This window comes from Anarrhichthys ocellatus, unplaced genomic scaffold (genome assembly GCF_004355925.1).
Source record: "Anarrhichthys ocellatus isolate YVR2014 unplaced genomic scaffold, GSC_Weel_1.0 scaffold37, whole genome shotgun sequence".
In the NCBI taxonomy this organism is placed as follows: Eukaryota; Metazoa; Chordata; class Actinopteri; order Perciformes; family Anarhichadidae; genus Anarrhichthys; species Anarrhichthys ocellatus.
Window position 1 is genome coordinate 1877555 of NW_022280067.1, and position 17933 is coordinate 1895487.

Genomic DNA, 17933 nt, shown 5'->3' on the forward strand with positions numbered 1-17933 from the left:
AATTGGTCCCCGGGGGTTTGTCTAACCTGCGGCCGGTCACGTTTTCAGCTCCGGCCCTCCGTCGCCCATTGGGGAAAATGTCCGTTCATTACCCACGGCCTCCACGTAATCTGATTCTCACTGGAATGTGTGACAGTTTCTCCCCGCTTCCTGCTTTTTTGGAAAGAAGGGGGTAATTATCTTAGCTTGCCTGAACTGAACCACCGATTAAGGTCCAGACCGCTTGGGTGCCAGTCTGAGATGATCAGGGTGCTCTCTCCTACTCTTAAACCAGAGAGCTGCTGTGTGCCCAGATTTTTATTTTACCTCTGGGAAAAGTTTATGGAAACACATTTATTGCTGTGATGCAACCTTCCCCTTTCAGCCCAGTTGATGCTTATTTCACTCTGGTGACATTGTGGTATGCTCTTCTCGCACCGTTCGAGCAGTAATTCTCCACTTCATACTGTGATGACGGTTACAACCCAGCATTATTTATTAAATGCCGTCGGTTCATCGGCGCCTCAGACCTTGACCGGGCTAATTGACACTTGCCTCGGTTGACCTCAAGCAGCACTCCACTGCCAGTTGTTCTCCCATATGGCCCTATATTTCCTTCGCACTCGAACCCTTCCTGCTGAGAACAAACCCTTTTCATTAATCATTCTGGCCACGATTAGTATGCAGATCTCCTTATGTGTTATGTAGCCTGTGCGGAGAAAGGGCCAAGTATCAACAATAGGCTTACGTAATGCCACATGAGGGTAATTAATGCGTGTGCAATCTTCTTACAGCAGTATTTTCTTTTTTTGTGGTTGAGTAATGTGGTTAACTGTGTTATTGAGGAAAAGGCACCTTTCAAGTCCTCTTCAACTGCTCAACACAGCACAATGGGCAAAAATCAATCATGGTAACAAAGGAGCTCCTGCATCGTCAGTCAAAATGACAGAATCTTGATGGTCCTGCAAGTTTATTTACTGTGAAACTTCAGCTCCCACGGGTGCGTTTTCACCTTTGCATCATACGTATTGTTAATGCGATTCGGTGTCGAGAATGAATGGTTGTGCGGCGTCGATCGTCTCTGCTGATTAGTCAAGACACTGCTGCACATGTGTGAAGTGAGAAGTCAAGATGATGAGACACGATTGGACGGAGAACAATGGCCGATGCCGGAAAGATATTTCTCCCACTTGAAAATAACATTTACATATTCAGTGTGGCGTGAGTGGAAATGAGTCCACTGTGACTGACTAGAGTTCCAAAATTCACACATTCTTGATATTATTGTTTGCAATAATTTATATTTCGTGAAGAACGCTTAATTATAAAGTGTAATGGGTAATAAGTTGACTTTTCTACATACTTACTTTATTAACATCAACAACTTTTGAATTGGCTTCATGGGAGAGTCAGTTTATTCGCTCCAAACCAGCTGATAACGCGGCTAATTCACATTTCTTTTCTTGCAACATTTTTAAATTGTTGCAGCTTCAGTGATTTGAAAAGTGTTCAGTAGGTTTTGTTGTTCTTGGTATGTATTTGTAGTGAAAGATAATAGTTTTGCCGCTCAATCATTTGTGGAATATCACCAGTGAGCTTGACGGCATTGACAAATATGAAAGATTAATGTGATTGTTCAAACACATTTCAACAGTTACCATGTGAACATTTCCGTCGGCCCATGTCCTAGAGGAGAATAAACTTTGCTGTGCTCGGCTACAACCACATTTAGTTGGGCAACCGTGTGTTGCAGAATGACAATGAATGATCCTTGAAGCTTGAACCTAATGTTGTTTGACTAAGTCACATGAAGTATGTGACTCACACTGGGGACAGCCTTCTCATGTGATGCCTTTGTTGCACTGTCCACCTGTGTAGGCCTGACTGCCTGCGGCTGTGTTATTATTGGGCGCTATGAAGACTGTATTTGACTATAATTGGAGGGAAAGATGCGGTCCGTTCATGCGTTCTTGCCTTTAGGCTCGGCTGCTTTGAATCCGCCGGCAAGTGTGGTGCGGACCCAACACAATGACGCCCTGTTACAAGCAGCTCCTGCCTGTCAAAAACACTTAAAATCACACCAATTATTTTGTCGCTGCACTGGTAATAGCTGTTTAAGCTAAATTGTACCCACTGCAGCTGTACTCATGCCAAGCAGACCTAAACAAAGACTTTTATTATTGCCCAATAACCCATAAGTTACAGTGTAACATCTTCATTTTACAGAGCAGCATATGAAAAAAGGTTCATAATTGCGAGAGAACGAACAACTTTTAAAAGGAAAGATACAGAATAAATTGATTCCATACATTAGAGAATTTGAAGTTTTCTTGCTCTCATATCGGATTTTATTGGGGAAAAATTAACTTTTTACTGGCTAAGCATAAGAGCCCTCTTTTCAGCTTTATAATCAGGTATTTCTAAGGAAATAAACCATATCCATGCAACACAAGACTCAAAAAAAAAAAAAATAACTAATAGAAATTACAATAAATCTAGCATTAAAATAACCAAGATAAAAATAAAAGAGATCATAAAAGAGTTAAATGAAATGAAGAAACCGAACCGTCTGCAGTGTCTTTCCTTTGACTAGCTGACTCTGACTAGCTTATGTACTGCCAAGGAAAGGGAAAACCCTAAAAGATCACAATGGTCCGCCATGTTTCTTTTGTAAAACATCCTCAGGATATCGGCTGAAATCCCCATCCGTCTGGAGCGGAGGCCTATTTTAGTCTGCGTGAAGTGAAAGGCCTTGGGTGGGATCATAAGGCAACTTGTGTAAACAGGAAGCTTCCATTCAAGACTCGGCGAGCTGGGCGCACCACTGTGGTACAGATACCCGACGCATAAAAAGAACCAGGAGTGCATCTCTCAGAATCTGCAGGCCTTCAGGATTGCGATGCCTTGAACTCCTTTCAACAACGGACAATAACGGAAGGTTCCAAATTGTACTTCGAGTTATTATCCGTTACTTTCATGTACAGGCATAGCTGGCTATATGCTGAAGTGGCACTCGCAGCACCGCTATCTCCTTGTAGCGGTTGTGACCTGAACTGGCAGCTCACCAGATACATCCACTCGCATTAACCAAAGTGGGTTGTTTTTTCATCACTTGCTTTTGCAAACAACACTGTCCTTGTCTCCTTTTTGGATGGAAGGTCTACAGTGTGACAATCGCAGCCTTTGAGATAAAAAGGTGAGGAGTCGCACCTAACACAGACCCCGCTCCATTGTGATGCCAAAACCATGAAAGAGCATAGATGACGATGTCGTCTACATACCAACAAGCCACTGGCTGGCTCACAGGGAACACGCTGTTCATGTGCATCATGCTGCAGCCCACCGACCCTTTTGGAAACACTCCAAACACGAGACCGTTGGCACTGCCAAGCTTGCTATTTTAAAACTAATTTAGGGATTTAGTGTGCCAAACAATAAGCCAAATTTATATAAGTAATACATTTATATTCAGTATCAGTCGTGCACATGCTTTAATGCGGCAAATTATGTCTCATATAGATTTAAGTTGATTGTTTTTGAGCTGCTGTCTCTCTTGTCTGTTAAATCTGGCAGTGTTTGTTTTGTACCACTTAGCACTGCAGGTACTTATTGCATGTGTACTGCAGTATCCATGTATTGACATGTTGGTAATCGTATCTAACGTTATCAGCAATGTTGGCTAACTTTCCATTATTTGGTTCAGCCCTTGTGCACAAAGAACGGGACGTCCATGTGTTTTGGTAAAAAAAATAAGACAGCCGAAGTATCTCATCCACTATCGGGGGAAAAACTTAAAAAGGGCATCTGATTAAATGCATGATTACGTGAATGGTGAAATGACAAACTATGCAAATGTATTCAGTCGAGATAACATCTATTAACATTCTCAAAAATGTCCTTTCCCTTACATGGGTTTCGCTTTAAAGTGATAGCTATTAAAATGGATCCTTTAGTGCTGCCACAACGACATCAACCAGACATGTTCCCGAACAACTGTACAGGACATTTAAGTTGAGATTTCAAACTCCAATGTCCCTCTGGGGATCAGGGATTTTTTGGGGCCCTGAGGCCCTAAAAGAGAAATCTTGTGTGAAAGCAGCTCTCGTGTTGAAAGAGTTTCTCCGGTTGTTCCCTAGCAACCAGCAGCCAGCGCGGCATTGTAATGCTGGGATTACTTTATGCAGAAGGCCACGAGAGAAAGCGGCACAGATTTGTTTAAAGATTATTGAATTCCATAAGTATTTCAATGAGATTAATGGCTGCACAGTCAAACAGATGCAGTCAAAGTATTGAACCCCGGTGGGGTCAGGAATCAGTGTTATTTTTCTCCTATTGATGGAACTCTGGGGGATTTTTAGTTACCCTCCTCCGGCCTTTGGCTTCTATTTTTGTCAACTTAATTGAACAGAAGAAAGGGGGAGCTGGAACCAAGCTTTTTTTGGATCATTTAGGACGCCAAGCAAGCCACTTTCCCCGGGAAGATTACAGCACATCCCGTCCCGTTTTGTCCACTCCTACCCATTGCTCCTTGTTTTCACTTTGAGCTCTCATGAATTGATCTTTTTACACGATGTTGCGTAACTTTGTGATGATTGCGCGGCACCTCTTTGAGGCCTTTGTGTGAGCGAGTTGGAGCGGGTTTCATTTGGCCGGACAGTTGGCTTTGTTCCCGGGTACGGACCTGCTACGATGAGGTTCAATGACAGAGCTGAGAGATCTCTTTGTGCCTGTCCAGTATTGGTCAGAGTCCACCGTTGAATTCACATTGAGCCATTGTTGTGGTAAAGGCTGTATGTTTATGGACAAAGTGACTGTGGTGGTTTTTACCCAAGATGATCTGATGATTAGTAGTCATTAAAACAAAAATATAAGATTTATATTGCTTTTTCCTCAAAAATATTACGTTTACTACAATGTAATGACAAGGAAGAGCAGTGACTTTTCACATTTAAGACCAAAACATCAAATGTTTGGCATGTTGCCTGAAAAATTTCCTTAAAAAAGTTAAATAATTGGCAATTGATGCAACTCTTCTCACCACAGGAAAGCACATAAACTATCTTTCCTAGCTGCATCATTGCGTCACTCTCTAAACTGAGATTCCAACACAGGATTTATTGTTATTATCAGCAGTGTAGAGACCTATCGTAGATGCAGTATGTGAGCTGAGGCTGTTTATCGTTGGGTACAGTGGTTGACTCTGAACAAGTCTGCGGTCATGGCAGCGGTTGTCGTGGTGCAGCGCTGTGGTCACAGACTGCGTCAAGAGGCTGTTTACTTGTATGGAGTCGGCTTCAGGGACAAATAATGGTCCTGATTTTGGTGTGAAATCGTGACTTGTGTTCTGCCCAGACAGAGGAAAGATAAGATGTCAAGAAAATAAACTCCAAAGACAAACCTCAGGACTTTCTCAAGGTAGATGCAACTATTTCAAACGTTAAACGTCTATAATCAATATGTGTCCAGTGACAATGGGTCACTCGCTGTGATGAACTTTCAGAGGATTAACACCCAAATCTGCAGCTCCCCATTACTTAGCGTAGCTTTATAGCAAGTTTCAGCTGTCCAGGCCTCAACTTTACTGTTTTGATACACTCTCACAGCAGGCAGCTGTTTTCAGAGTAAAAGCTCAACAAACCCTGCTTGAGCACCGAACCGGAGACAAACACAGTTAGAGACCATAACATAGTGGAGCATTATCAGCTAAAGAGACACATTTTCACAGAGGAGTTGGTGGATACCGAAAACGGAGCTGACAGAGCGCGAATATTGGACAGAAACACGGCTGCAAATGAATAATCTTTTTGTAAATGGCCAAAATCAGTCATAAAAAATGTCACATCCCTGCTCTGCTTCATGAAATATGAGTGGCGGCTTAATAAATGTTGGGAGGAACTGCTAAATTTTGAGATCCAAAGATTCAAAAGTACGACAGCATGCTCAATCAAAACGATTTGAGATCTTTAATGTATTCTTGTGATGCTGTTGATGGCGTTGACGTCTTGCCCTGTGTGGCAGCACTCTGGTATTATGGGGTGTGACTGAGTTGGCAAATATCATTCAGTGCTAATTAGATCGCTGTGAGATCCTGTATCAGTGTGGCTTGACTAATGCTATGTGGATAATATTAAAATGGCACCAGATGGATGCAGGAAAGTTCATTCTTACTTTTTGGACAACTTGACTTGTTGTCACCCTCGAGGATGACGGTGCAGCATCGTGTCCTTACACGGCACATTCTGAATTGGTAATGGATACACGTGCTCAAAGCAAGAAATGAGCTTGTCTTACCTTGTGCACTTCTTTATTAAGCGAAATAATAAAATGTTCTGCACTTGGGCTGCGAACAATGCAGCTCTTCCTTATTGCAGACCAGAAGCTCCTTCCTCATTCCCCTCATAAATTATTTCCTCTCTTACTGCATAACTTAAAGCAACTCCTCCACTTTCTCACCCGAGAGGGATGTTTGTCTTGTGCTGGTTTGCTATCATGCTGCCATCAGAGTGAGATAGTAGTTATCCTCCACACAGTCTTCACTGTGAGATATATTTTGACATGCCACGATGATACTCAAGCGGACTCTTTATATAACATGATCTTTATCTTTCCAAGAGGTTGCTGGAGGTTTGAATGCACCACTCTATTTTCCGTTGGACTAAAGACACACACACACACACACACACCCCAACATCTGTGTTAGCTGCCTGCACTGATCAAAGCAGATGGGTTGAAGAGGTCAGCTAACCCGTAGCCTTCATTTTGATATGAGTTACTGCTGAGACAAATTTGTCAGCTTTCTTACAAACGCCCCTCTTGAATTGCTGCATATTTCTTTTAAAAGACTTAATAAAACTAACTATCTGCTGCTACTGCTGCATCTAATTTGCATGCCTCAAGAGGCCGAGTGCATTTTAGTTCTTGAGGGTTTTTCACTGGCAGGCGGCTCAAGTAGGTGCTGCTAAGCTCATTCACATGGCTCCCCTTGTCCTGTTCCAGCCAGCCACCGTGTCCACCAGCTGCCTGACCGCGGTGGGAAATAAACAGCGGCTCTCCGAGTGCTTTTTAAATTTTGCCTGTGACTGCGAAGTTGTTTTCGGCTCCACCTGGCCTCTTCATCCGCTCGCCGCCATTCAGGGGTTTAATCCTAACTCAATAAATTCCATCAAGCTGGTGTAGGAGTGAAAGTGGAGGATGGCTGGATGTATGAGGCAAAGAAGAGTCCCATCTTCGTCTTAAACACTCCTGAACAGGTGGCGGTCAAAGTGCGATTGTTTGTGCGGCGCTTAATTCAGCGTTATTCAGGAGAGACGGCCATGTGCGCCGCTAGCTTAACCTGTTGAGTTAACACCAAGGGCTTACTGTTAATTAGACGGCTAATTAGCTTTGTGTAGTAGGTGCCAACTTAATTCAGGTGGCACATGGTTTTAACAGAGTGGCAAAACATGTCTTACTCTGTCTTTATCATATCAATATATAACTTCAAATTGCAGCGAGCAACATTTATACAGGTTTAATGACACTAGTTGTATTCTGTCTGGATCCTTTTTATTTTTGAACTCTTTTGAAGGATAAACTTCAGCTTTTTTTTTTTCCCCCAAAGGAATGAATGTAGTGTTTTATAAATGAGCCGGTGAAGGTCTTTGCTATCGTGGCATGCTGTGTCTTTGTAAAATAGTCGCTCAGACCTCGACGGTCGCAGATAGCGGCGTAGTGGCTCGCTCATCACCGTGTGACCTTGTTGTAGCCCACAAAGCCGACACCTGCTCTCTCACACGGGCTAATGCATAAAAATACCCGGCAGATCCCACACTCTCTGTCAATAGAGATTCAAGGACAGCTGCCGGGCCACCCTGTTAACACGGGGAATGTACCAACAAAGGCAAGGGAATGCACACACACAGACACACGCGTATATTAACACAAACAGAGACAGACATGCACACAGTGACACATCATACTGCTACCCCCTCCCCCCCCCCCCAAGAGGTGTATGATGATGAGTGTTGTGCACATTTGGAATAAACTGCAGTCGCTGCTGTTTTTGTCTGCTTCAGGGGGGGGGCGGTCTTCCTCAGTCCCACTTGGCACACGGATACAGACACGCCGCGGCAGTTTGTGCTGAACAGACAGTATAATGCAATATATTGCCATTAGTGGATACTGCACCGTAAGCAACGTGACCTTCCAACCTTCAACACGGGCTGTCTGACTCCCAGCGGTCTGTTTACCTCGTTACGCGGCTACATGCTGTTTACCTCCTCGTAGCTCTGCCCTCGTCGCTAAGGCCCGACACACACTTCACGTTGTTATTCAGCCATATGCTCTTTATTAGATAGCCAGACATTGATGGGACTGACATTTCATTTGATGCAAAGCCGCATTAAAGTCCAGCGTGGACGATCTAGAACAGAAGGATTGTGTTGACGTTTTTTTTTTTTTTTGTAATGGAAATGACATTTAGCTGTTTAGCTAATGAACCCCTAGAAGACCTGAGGGGCAGTGTGCTTTGATGTACTGTCATATGTAAAGTATGGCTGTAACTGACAATTATATTCCTTATGGTTTAATCTTTTGACATATGACGTGTCAGAAGATAGTGATTGTTGAGATTTCCTAAACCCCAAGGTGACCTCTTCAGATGTCATTTTTCATCCAGCCAACACCCCAAAACAAGACCTGTCCTCCTCCACAGACCTTCATGACTAACACTTACAGGATTTTGTGGACTTAACTATTCGATTTAATCGACATTTGTAAAACGAAGTTTCTCTCGACTGATCAAATAATTGACGAATCATTTCAGCTCTGATTTCAAGTAAATTCATTTAATCTTTAAAACCACGAGGGGTGATTTATATTTAAAGACTTCAAATATAACTTACTTTGTGGCAGGCCAAGCACATTGCATGTTTATGTCATCATGTTTAAGCTCGAACTTTATCTTTTTTTTGTAGGCAACTGCTGAAATACCAATGTCTCCATATTTCCACTTCTATAAGGAATATTGAACATTTTTATAGACATTTCTTTTATAGACCAAACAATTAGCAGATGAGTTGATGATGTCAATAGCTGTTAGTTGCAGCCCTAGTGTATTTTAGGACTGCTAGTGTCCCAGCAGGCCCCCCCCCCAGATGCACGGCCCTAATAGTTGACCCAGATGGCTCCTCCACACTTGGTATGCTATATCGTACCTCACAAAGGTTAGCGAGCAGCAGGAGGTGGCAGGCACGGCAGAGGTGGCCTCTTTAGGCCTTGTGTGTTTGTGTGTGTGTGTGTGTGTGTGTGTGACATTATTTAGCCAGTGTCATCTGAGGAATGCACGCCTCACCCCGGCCCGACACACAAGACGGGCCCCTCCGCTGTCTCGGTAACAAGATCCAGGAATACCGACGCATAACTGAGCGAGGGGTCGCTGGTGTAGAAAGGCAAACCTTTGAAAAGGTCAAAACTTCCAAATGGAATGTTCCGGATCATGGCCTGGTGTCGGGCTGCACAAAAACCAATAAATGACTGAGTTAATGAATACATATTTTTTTCCCAATTACAGGAGGCTACATTTGATTGAATGGAAATACATTTGATTTGCATTAATACGTCAAATTCTGAGGTATTGGACCTCTGATTTAGCTAATGACTGGATGAGAAGGTAATTATAGAAAATCCACACGTTTTACAGAAATTATCTTTGGACATTTTAGTCATGGTTACGTCACCGTAACCACATCCTCATTGTCTGATTCTAACCTTGGAGCGGCCACAGTAAAGTTCGGAGGGTGAAGGTACGCAGTGAAAAGAGCTCACCCCGCAGTGACAAGTGAGCAATTGTTATAGAACTAGGTCGGCCTCGCTCCCAAGTCGCGGGGGATTAATTTGTGCTTTTCCCAGCTATTTTCCGAAACAGAACAACAACAAATCCTCCCCGTACAAAGTGCTGTGATTAGACCGGCCGGGGATCACGGTCGTAAGCATCTTAGACAGCGATGCTGTAATGAGCCCACTGCTAGAAGGTTGCCGCTTGTTTCCCAGTATGGTCAGTACTGCAGTTTTATTGTGCTGCATGTTTTAATTGCATTATTTTCACTCGCACATCGAGAGTTTTGTGCACTTCATCAGCACTTTCCCCTGTTCCACTGTCCTGTTCTCATTTAGGTTTTTAGCTCACAAGGATCCAAAACTAATCTGGGGATGGAAAGTGTGTCGTGTTGATGCTCCACGGTTTGTTATATTTGCACCAACAAACGTCAGAGCGCAGGCCCGCCGCTCTGCTCCGACCGCCACCACGGACAGAAAAGGAAGGATCACAATTTGCATGTGAGATGTTGCTCGGCGTGAATACTCAGTCAGAGGAGTTCTTTACAAGTCGCCTGACAGTGCTGACAGACATGCATATGCCTCACAGTAGGCGGCCGGGCTGGTTCCTCTCTCGCCTCCTCTGTTCATCTCGCCGTTGGCTTAATGTGAATAGCAGTAGAGTTGGCAGACAGCCAAGTGTACAGGGAGAGAAATAATGCATGAATGGTGTTTTTCACTTCTTTTAGAGACTGAAGATTGATTGGGACGCACCGACGCAAACGATTTCAGTCCTGATAGCGGTGCCGATCCAACACCAGTGTTTGATTAATACGCTGTCTGCCTCACTGTGTGAAAGTGACGGGGATCATTATTTTACGTGTGAGGCAACATCAGGCTTCACTTAAACATTGCTTTCCTGACTTAATAAAACATCACGCAACAAATAAATAGTTATAACTGTGCTGAATAGTTTGGTATTATTCAACTATTATATATTACACCAACAACTTGCTTAATAAATCTTCAAAATGAAAAGGAATTATATTCTTCAAGTGTGAACATTTTTAATGCAGCCACAAATTGGTCATAACGTCTATAACGTAAATAGTATACAAAGATAGAATTTAATGGAATAGATCAGCACCATTGATACCGATACCCGATCCACTTGAGTCGGTATCGGCCTGATATTTGTTGTGATTTTGATTTATACCAATTTGTACTCTCACTCTTAGACGACAACTAGACATGAAACAATTGGTCAATCAGTCAGTCGGCAAAACACTTTGTTTTATCAAGCAATGATGTCAGATATCTGCTGGTTTCAGCTTCTCAAACGTGAGGATTTGCTGCTTCTCTCTGTTGTGTGCCCTTGTAATGCAGATTAAAACACCTCCACTGATTCTCGATCTTTCAGGTGAAACTACGACATGTTTTGGGGCTCGGGTCAGAAAGTAACAAACATGTGATCGGGCTCACCGGATGGAAGGATTTCCTCAATGGTAGTCGGATGAGCGCAGGGCTTCCATACGCGACTGCCGACGGCCGGAGATGTTAATGTTGTCAACGAAGGAGACACGATCATTAATTTACTCTGCTGGGTGACTCGGTGAGGGCAGCGCTCCACTGTAACAGCCTCTGTGTGTCTGGTTTTATGGGGTTATAACACTTAATTGGTCATTCCTATAATATATTAAAACATAACCTCGTGATGCATCAGTCCTTAGACACACCATTACACATCATCCTTTCTACTGTACGTGTTACTGCTCTATCAAAGGCAGTTTTTTTTATTTTTTACAGTAGTTTACATCATTACGATTTGTAGTTTAAACGGGATTGTTGATTCAAACTCGACTCACGGATGTCTTGAAATATTGGGATCCGGCCTTCAATCTGCTCGGGTCATCAGTAATGTCCTTCACCTCCCTGCCTGAGACTTTAATTTAACCCCCCCCCCCCCACACACACACACACACAGCGTCCCATTGTCTTTGAAAGGTTGCAGCCCAGCTCTTTGATGTGTCTCTACAGTGGGTGATGGATGCATGCAGAGGTCTGCTATCTGCACTCAGCCAGAGCTAAATGAATAAAAGGATTGACCATTTGTGCGACAGTGAAAGAGCCTGACTAGAGGAAAGCTTCCTATCTGGCCAACAGACACCGTGGTGTTAAGAGATAAGGAAAGCAGAGGCACTTCTTAACCACACTTAAGGGTCACCCAGGGCTGTTGAATTTACGCTGAATTAATAGAAACAAATACTGAATTACAGTCACAACTACCTTCTTTATAATCTAATAATCATTTTAGGTCATTTATCAAGCAAATGAGGTCAGTAAATATGAAAAGTTTTGTCAATTTGCTTCTTTTTTACATCATTTTTTGGCTCTTGGTCGGGCAAAACAAATCATTTAAAGACGTCACTACTCTGACGTTTCATAGACAAACTCATCAAACGATGAATTGAGAACATAATGGCACTGATTGTTTTTTGCAGCCCTATCTTAGAGGTAAAGCTGTCAGGCAGCAACCTGTACTCAAGGTATTCCTGCAATCACAGGTTTACAAATCATGTCATGTCAGAAAAGACTGCAATATAGTCATTCTTTATTTTAGGGCTGCAACACTTAGTTGATTAATCAGTCAAGTAAAAATTAAAAACACTTTTTTTTTTTGTTCCAGGTTTTTTTTGGTCATATATGTCCATGATCGTTTTAGATTGACAGTCAGATAGAGCCTTGCTTCTAAGGAATCGTGAATGTCATGTTTATCACATTTTTCTTCTATTTCATAGACTAACTGATTAATCAGGAAAATACCAGTCATATTAATTAATAGCAGTCATTACTTGCAGCCCTATTTAGATCCACGCCAGGCTAATCCATAAGCATAAGCATCTCTGGTCCCATGCACAGTTTTGAACATTTTAACAAATGTGGGAAAACAATATCCTTTTTTAGGGACTCTGATCACTGAGCTTTTCTTTTTGCCCGGATATCTTTCCGTGTGAAACCGTATTCACAATCGCAGCAACCTCTCCTGTTATAAGTGTCAATGAGCACAATGCGGGGGAAAAAAACATCACAACTTCCTCTGCCCACTGAATGCTTTGCCACTCAACAGGCTGGCACGGGGCCCGGCCATGCACCCTCTGCCCCTTGGAGCCGAAACATAATGGAGGACGCCTTAGCCGGTCGTACGTGTGTGATTTCGTGCCCCGAGCGGACAACACAAGGCCCGCTATTGTTTAATCTGTATCCAGGAGAGGAAATGCCTCCATTGGTTTGGCTGCATTGCACTGCTACCATCCGTCTCACAAATAAAGGTGCAAAGCGATGCTTGGAATAAGATGGGGAAGTTTACAGAGAGCTTCTGTTGACGGCATGTAGCTGGCATGCGAGGAATGTCATTCCTTGTCTGCGAGGTTCTATCCAGAACAGCATCTTGGTATGTTTTTCCCCCGCGGGGGCCACCTGTGTTCCTGGAAGGATTAGTTCAGAGAAGGAAGGAGGAGGGATTAGCCGGTGTTACTGGTGTAGCCGGGGAGTTTTTATTTTTAAATGAACATGCTTTGTCTTTACTCAGCTCACACAATGAGCAGAGTTTTGGCTAAATGTAGCTTCATCAGCATGGCCTAGTTTCAGCTGCCCACTGCTCTTGATCTGTTTTCTGTTCTGTGAGATTCTGTTGGTAGCCTGCTGCCTTCAGCCAAAGATGTGGTGATGATGAAAGCGTAGATCAAACACCCTCTGCTTTTGATCTCTCTACTAAGAAACAAAAGCCTCTAAATCGGCTGTGAGAATAATTAAAGTCCATGTTCGGTGTTTTGTTTTTTTGAGCGTTAAATTGTTTGAAATAAACAAATGAATTGCTTGAAAAAGCACAGAAACCTTCATTGAAATAGTGGAGATTCTGTTGTGATTTAATCCTCTCCATGTCCTAAAACCATCACGTATCCTCTCCTGTGCACTTTGTGGTGATTGTGTTTGGCGCCGTCTGAAAGGAGACCAGAAAGAGAAAAAGAAAAGAAGAAAACCCGACCAGAAACTGTAGGGCCCAGTGAGTGAGTGAGTGGGGAAAGATGGGGTCCTTCGCATTCTTTCCAGACACTCAATCTGAAATATTTGAGACTGAAGCCACAATTGCTGGTTTTGCATGTTTCTCCCTGTGAGGCTGCGTTTGAGTGGCGCTGTGTTCACTGTGACGTCACTGTGGAGGAGAAAAGAAACCTGCAGCACCGCCTCCTAGTGGTGACCTTGTGCCTGCATTATTACATACTCGCTGCTGAAGAAGTGAATTCCTTCTTTCCACAGTCAAAGTCCATCTGTGAGTTGTTTCTTTCCATCTTCTCCACTCGATTGAGAGACGAGTAATCACTTTTTATATGTGTATATACTTTATGCATGTATACTGTTGTTTCCTTCTCAGCTAAACATTAAGTTCTAGGTTTTTAAAGTTTTAATGAGGTTCAACGATTACTCTGGCAAAAACAATTACAATTTATTAAATCCCAATAATCATCGATATGTTTAAAACGGCACTACAACATACTGGAAACACTTTTTTTTTTTTTTTTTTTTTTTTTTTTTGGGTGAAGAGCCTGACTGATCATTGTTGTAGTTCCGCTCTATTTTTCACTTCTCCACCATAATACAGAGCTAGACGACTTTTTCAAGTCACTCATGTAATGATTTTTTCACGATTATCCCAATACTAGAAATTCTCCGCAATCAGCTTACTGTGTTTTCAATAAAAGAATCTTGATCCACTATAAAAATCCTATACCGTCCCATCCCTACCTCAAGATACTTTTATTGTGTCAAAGTTTTAATCTAAAGAAGGAATAAGGCAACTTGTTTCTTAAATATGTAGAACCCAAAAAGACTTGTGAATCGGGGCCCTTCTTCTAAATGAACTGTCGATTCATGTGTGATGATTAGTCGATGAATCATTTGGTCAAAGTAAAACACATGCTATTAACCCAAATGGTCACCTTCATACTGAAGTAATTGCTTGCTGACCTATAGTTTGCATCCGTTTCTTAATGTTCTATAAATGATTTTGACATTTTCATTGTAGCATCTCGTGCTTTGGCATTTACTGCCGCTCAATATCCCCAAATGTGCCCAGTGACTGGAGGCTGCGGTTCCCTGGACCCCCAGTAGGTGGCAGCGTGTGTCTGAACATTGGCTCTGTTGAACAGCTGCTCCTGTGCAGTGCTTGTTCCACTGACCACAGACACTTTGAACATCAGGGTCTGGTTAGTGAGGATATCACTGTGTGATGTAACAGGCAGCCCACGAGGTCCGCTTCATAAAGAACAAACCCAAGCAACAAAAAGAGTCTGTGCTGACGTCAAGGGACCGAGACCCAGGCGAGTGGTTTCATAACCCAGTTTGGATACCAGTCTAGTTCTGCGTCACATGTTTGTTGACTATTGTAATTACATGGTGCACTTATTCCAGCTACTGAGTGTTTTTCCACTCGGTTGTTTCTAATGGGAACCTCTGAATTCACTTTCCACAGCAAACGGACATTCTGGGCGTGTTACTTGTTTGCTTAATGGTTGTTTATTCTGTTAATCCAAGGTCATGTGCAGCTGAGTTTCATGCATCCTTTTGTAGAGTGTGATATTTATAAAAATATTTCTAATGATGATTTTTATCAGACTTTGACTCACCAGGATCTTAGTCGGATGCTACAGTTTGTATTTTATACATACAGTATATCATATACGAGTTGTCTTACATTGAACATCACATCAGCATTTTCTTGCAGTTGTTGGACTGAAAAAAAGATTTTGTTTTGTTGCAGAAATTTCTATTGTTTTCTTTTCTATTTCTTAAATCAACTTTAAAGGGAAAGTTCACCCCAAAATCAAAACTACATATTTTTCCTCTTACCTGTTTTGCTATTTATCATTTTTTGTTGTGAGTCGCCTAGTTTTGTAGATATTGTCTTCTCTTGAATATAGTGGGAATATGGCACATAAAGTGCCAAAAAAACCACATTTGAAATCACGACCCGGTTATTGGAGATAATCCACAGACCTTGTTATGAGCGGTCACATGTAGGAACTCTGTTCTTTCTACCGTAGTCCAACCCTTTAAATGTTCCAAAGCTTCTAACATTGGTGTGATTCTGGCACTTTCTCCTCTACTGACTGACACAGACTTTGGGAAACCAAACCGGCACAAACAAGAGTGTCATTCAGCTTCTGTCGTAAACATTTCATCCCATTTTTAATAAGCTTATGATTGCGGCGGTCAGAAATGCAACCCAGAGACAAGGTAGCCATTCTGTGTGATTTCATGTGTCTGTTTGTGTCTGGAGGGGATCTGAACACAGTCTCTTCACTCTACCTCCAGTTGCCACCGACAAAGACATCCCAGTAGCTGCAACCAGCATCACAACACACACAAACGCACACACACACAGAGCCAGTGGGTACCAGCAGACAGTGGAGTTGCTGTACTGGCTGCCAGCGCTCAGAGAGAGCCACTTTGTTTCACCTCTGACTAGGATTCACGCCAAACAATCCGAGAGTCACTCACTGGGTCACTTGATGAAGTAATTGAATGGGGAGTTTATAGTTGTGCAGCATAGTTCCTTTTATTTTATTTTCCTCTGCGAGGTGCTTTATTGCTTTCTAATCCGATGCTCAGACGCATAAATCAATGTCGCTGTCTGCGTGAAAGGATTTCTGTTGTGCGGGTTGCCAGTTTGTCCACCGCTGAATGGATAATCAGTAGTTTTAAGTGTCAGAGCGACGGCGTGATCATTACTCGGCTACCTTTTGAGTGCAATTTTTGTCGACGCGTTTTGCTCGTTGGGATCGAGCAGCGGCGTTAAGCAGGTAGTTGATTGAAACGATTGATCTTTAAATCACGTGTGGACTAAATATGACACGTCTCAACCTTACCACTTTGTGTATTTGTATATGATAACCTGATATAGTTGATATTGTTAGCAAACAGTTGCTTATTTACATATCTGCTCTTCAGCAGCTAAATGCTTCACTATGTTCACAAGTGAACATGTTTGCCAGCTGCGGCTGGAAAGAGGTCGATCAGAGTGCTTCGAGTGAATCAAAACCGTTACATACACCCATCCATTTTTCATGTGACAATATTGATTGTATAGCAGCTTTAAAGCTCTCGCTCTCAGCTCCTGTGTCTAACCACGCGTCTCCTCTGTTCCTCAGGACCTGGAGATCGTCTACTCGTATCTCCACGGGATGGAGGCCTTGTCCAACCTGCGGGAGCACCAGCTGAGGTCAGTGTCTGCACAAGCTACTCGATGCGCATAACCCAGAGCTTGATATTCCAATCGCATAAATTTCAAATGCAAATTTGAACACCGACAACTCCTCAGTGTCTGCTCCATAAAGGGTTGTAGTCGGGGGTGGAAAAATGAACGCGGAGCCGTCGGCCAAATGGTGGTGAGATTCGTCTGGTTTTGTAATCCAGCTGCCACTCTACCCCTCCAACCACAGCTGGAATTATTCTACTCTCTAAAAAGCAAATCTGCTGCTAAAAAAAGGCACAATGACTTGCAGTCCATCTTTTACTGTGACTGGCACGTGTAAAAGTACTTTTTCCTGATTGGTATGAAGGTATTTTAATCTTGATTAATGTGTACTTAGTACCGGTTGGGGTTTATCTCTTTTCTAAGTAACTAAGTGATACGATCTATTGTTTCTTGTAGGTCAGAGGTGTGAAAGTAGACATGGCACTGACTTCTCTCTCAAGCTGTTTTTGTTTTCAATTTCTGTTGGAATCAGAGTTCATATCTGACATTAGACTTTCATTCAGACTATAAAAGGCACATTTATGGGGTCCGTATTGAGCCGCTGTCTCTATTGAAGCAGATTTTTTTTTTTTTTTTTTTGATCGAGACTAAAAAGTCGAGCTTCTCTTAACAAAAAAAAAAGGAATCTGAAATTTGATTAAAAGTTCCCTGACGTGAACACGGCGCTCTGTTCCGCTGTCATCACGTTCGCCTCCCAGTCTTTTCTGTCTGGCGCAGACTTTCCAAACACTGCATGTCAGAAGTCTGTTCCCAGCATGCCTTGTGTGCATACATGTGGATTATACTGCCGACGGAACAATGTAGCGGTACATGACCCGCGAGCTGGAACATTCCACTCTGTGACCCC

General features: G+C 42.7%; 1 protein-coding gene across 1 annotated transcript in view; it reads left to right on the top strand.

The window, feature by feature from the left end:
- Positions 1 to 17933, top strand: part of rapgef2b (Rap guanine nucleotide exchange factor 2b) — a 94069-nt gene that overhangs the window by 9177 nt on the left and 66959 nt on the right. The window contains 1 exon segment of the mRNA XM_031866949.1: positions 16980 to 17050. Coding sequence (XP_031722809.1) covers positions 16980 to 17050 — 71 coding nt within the window.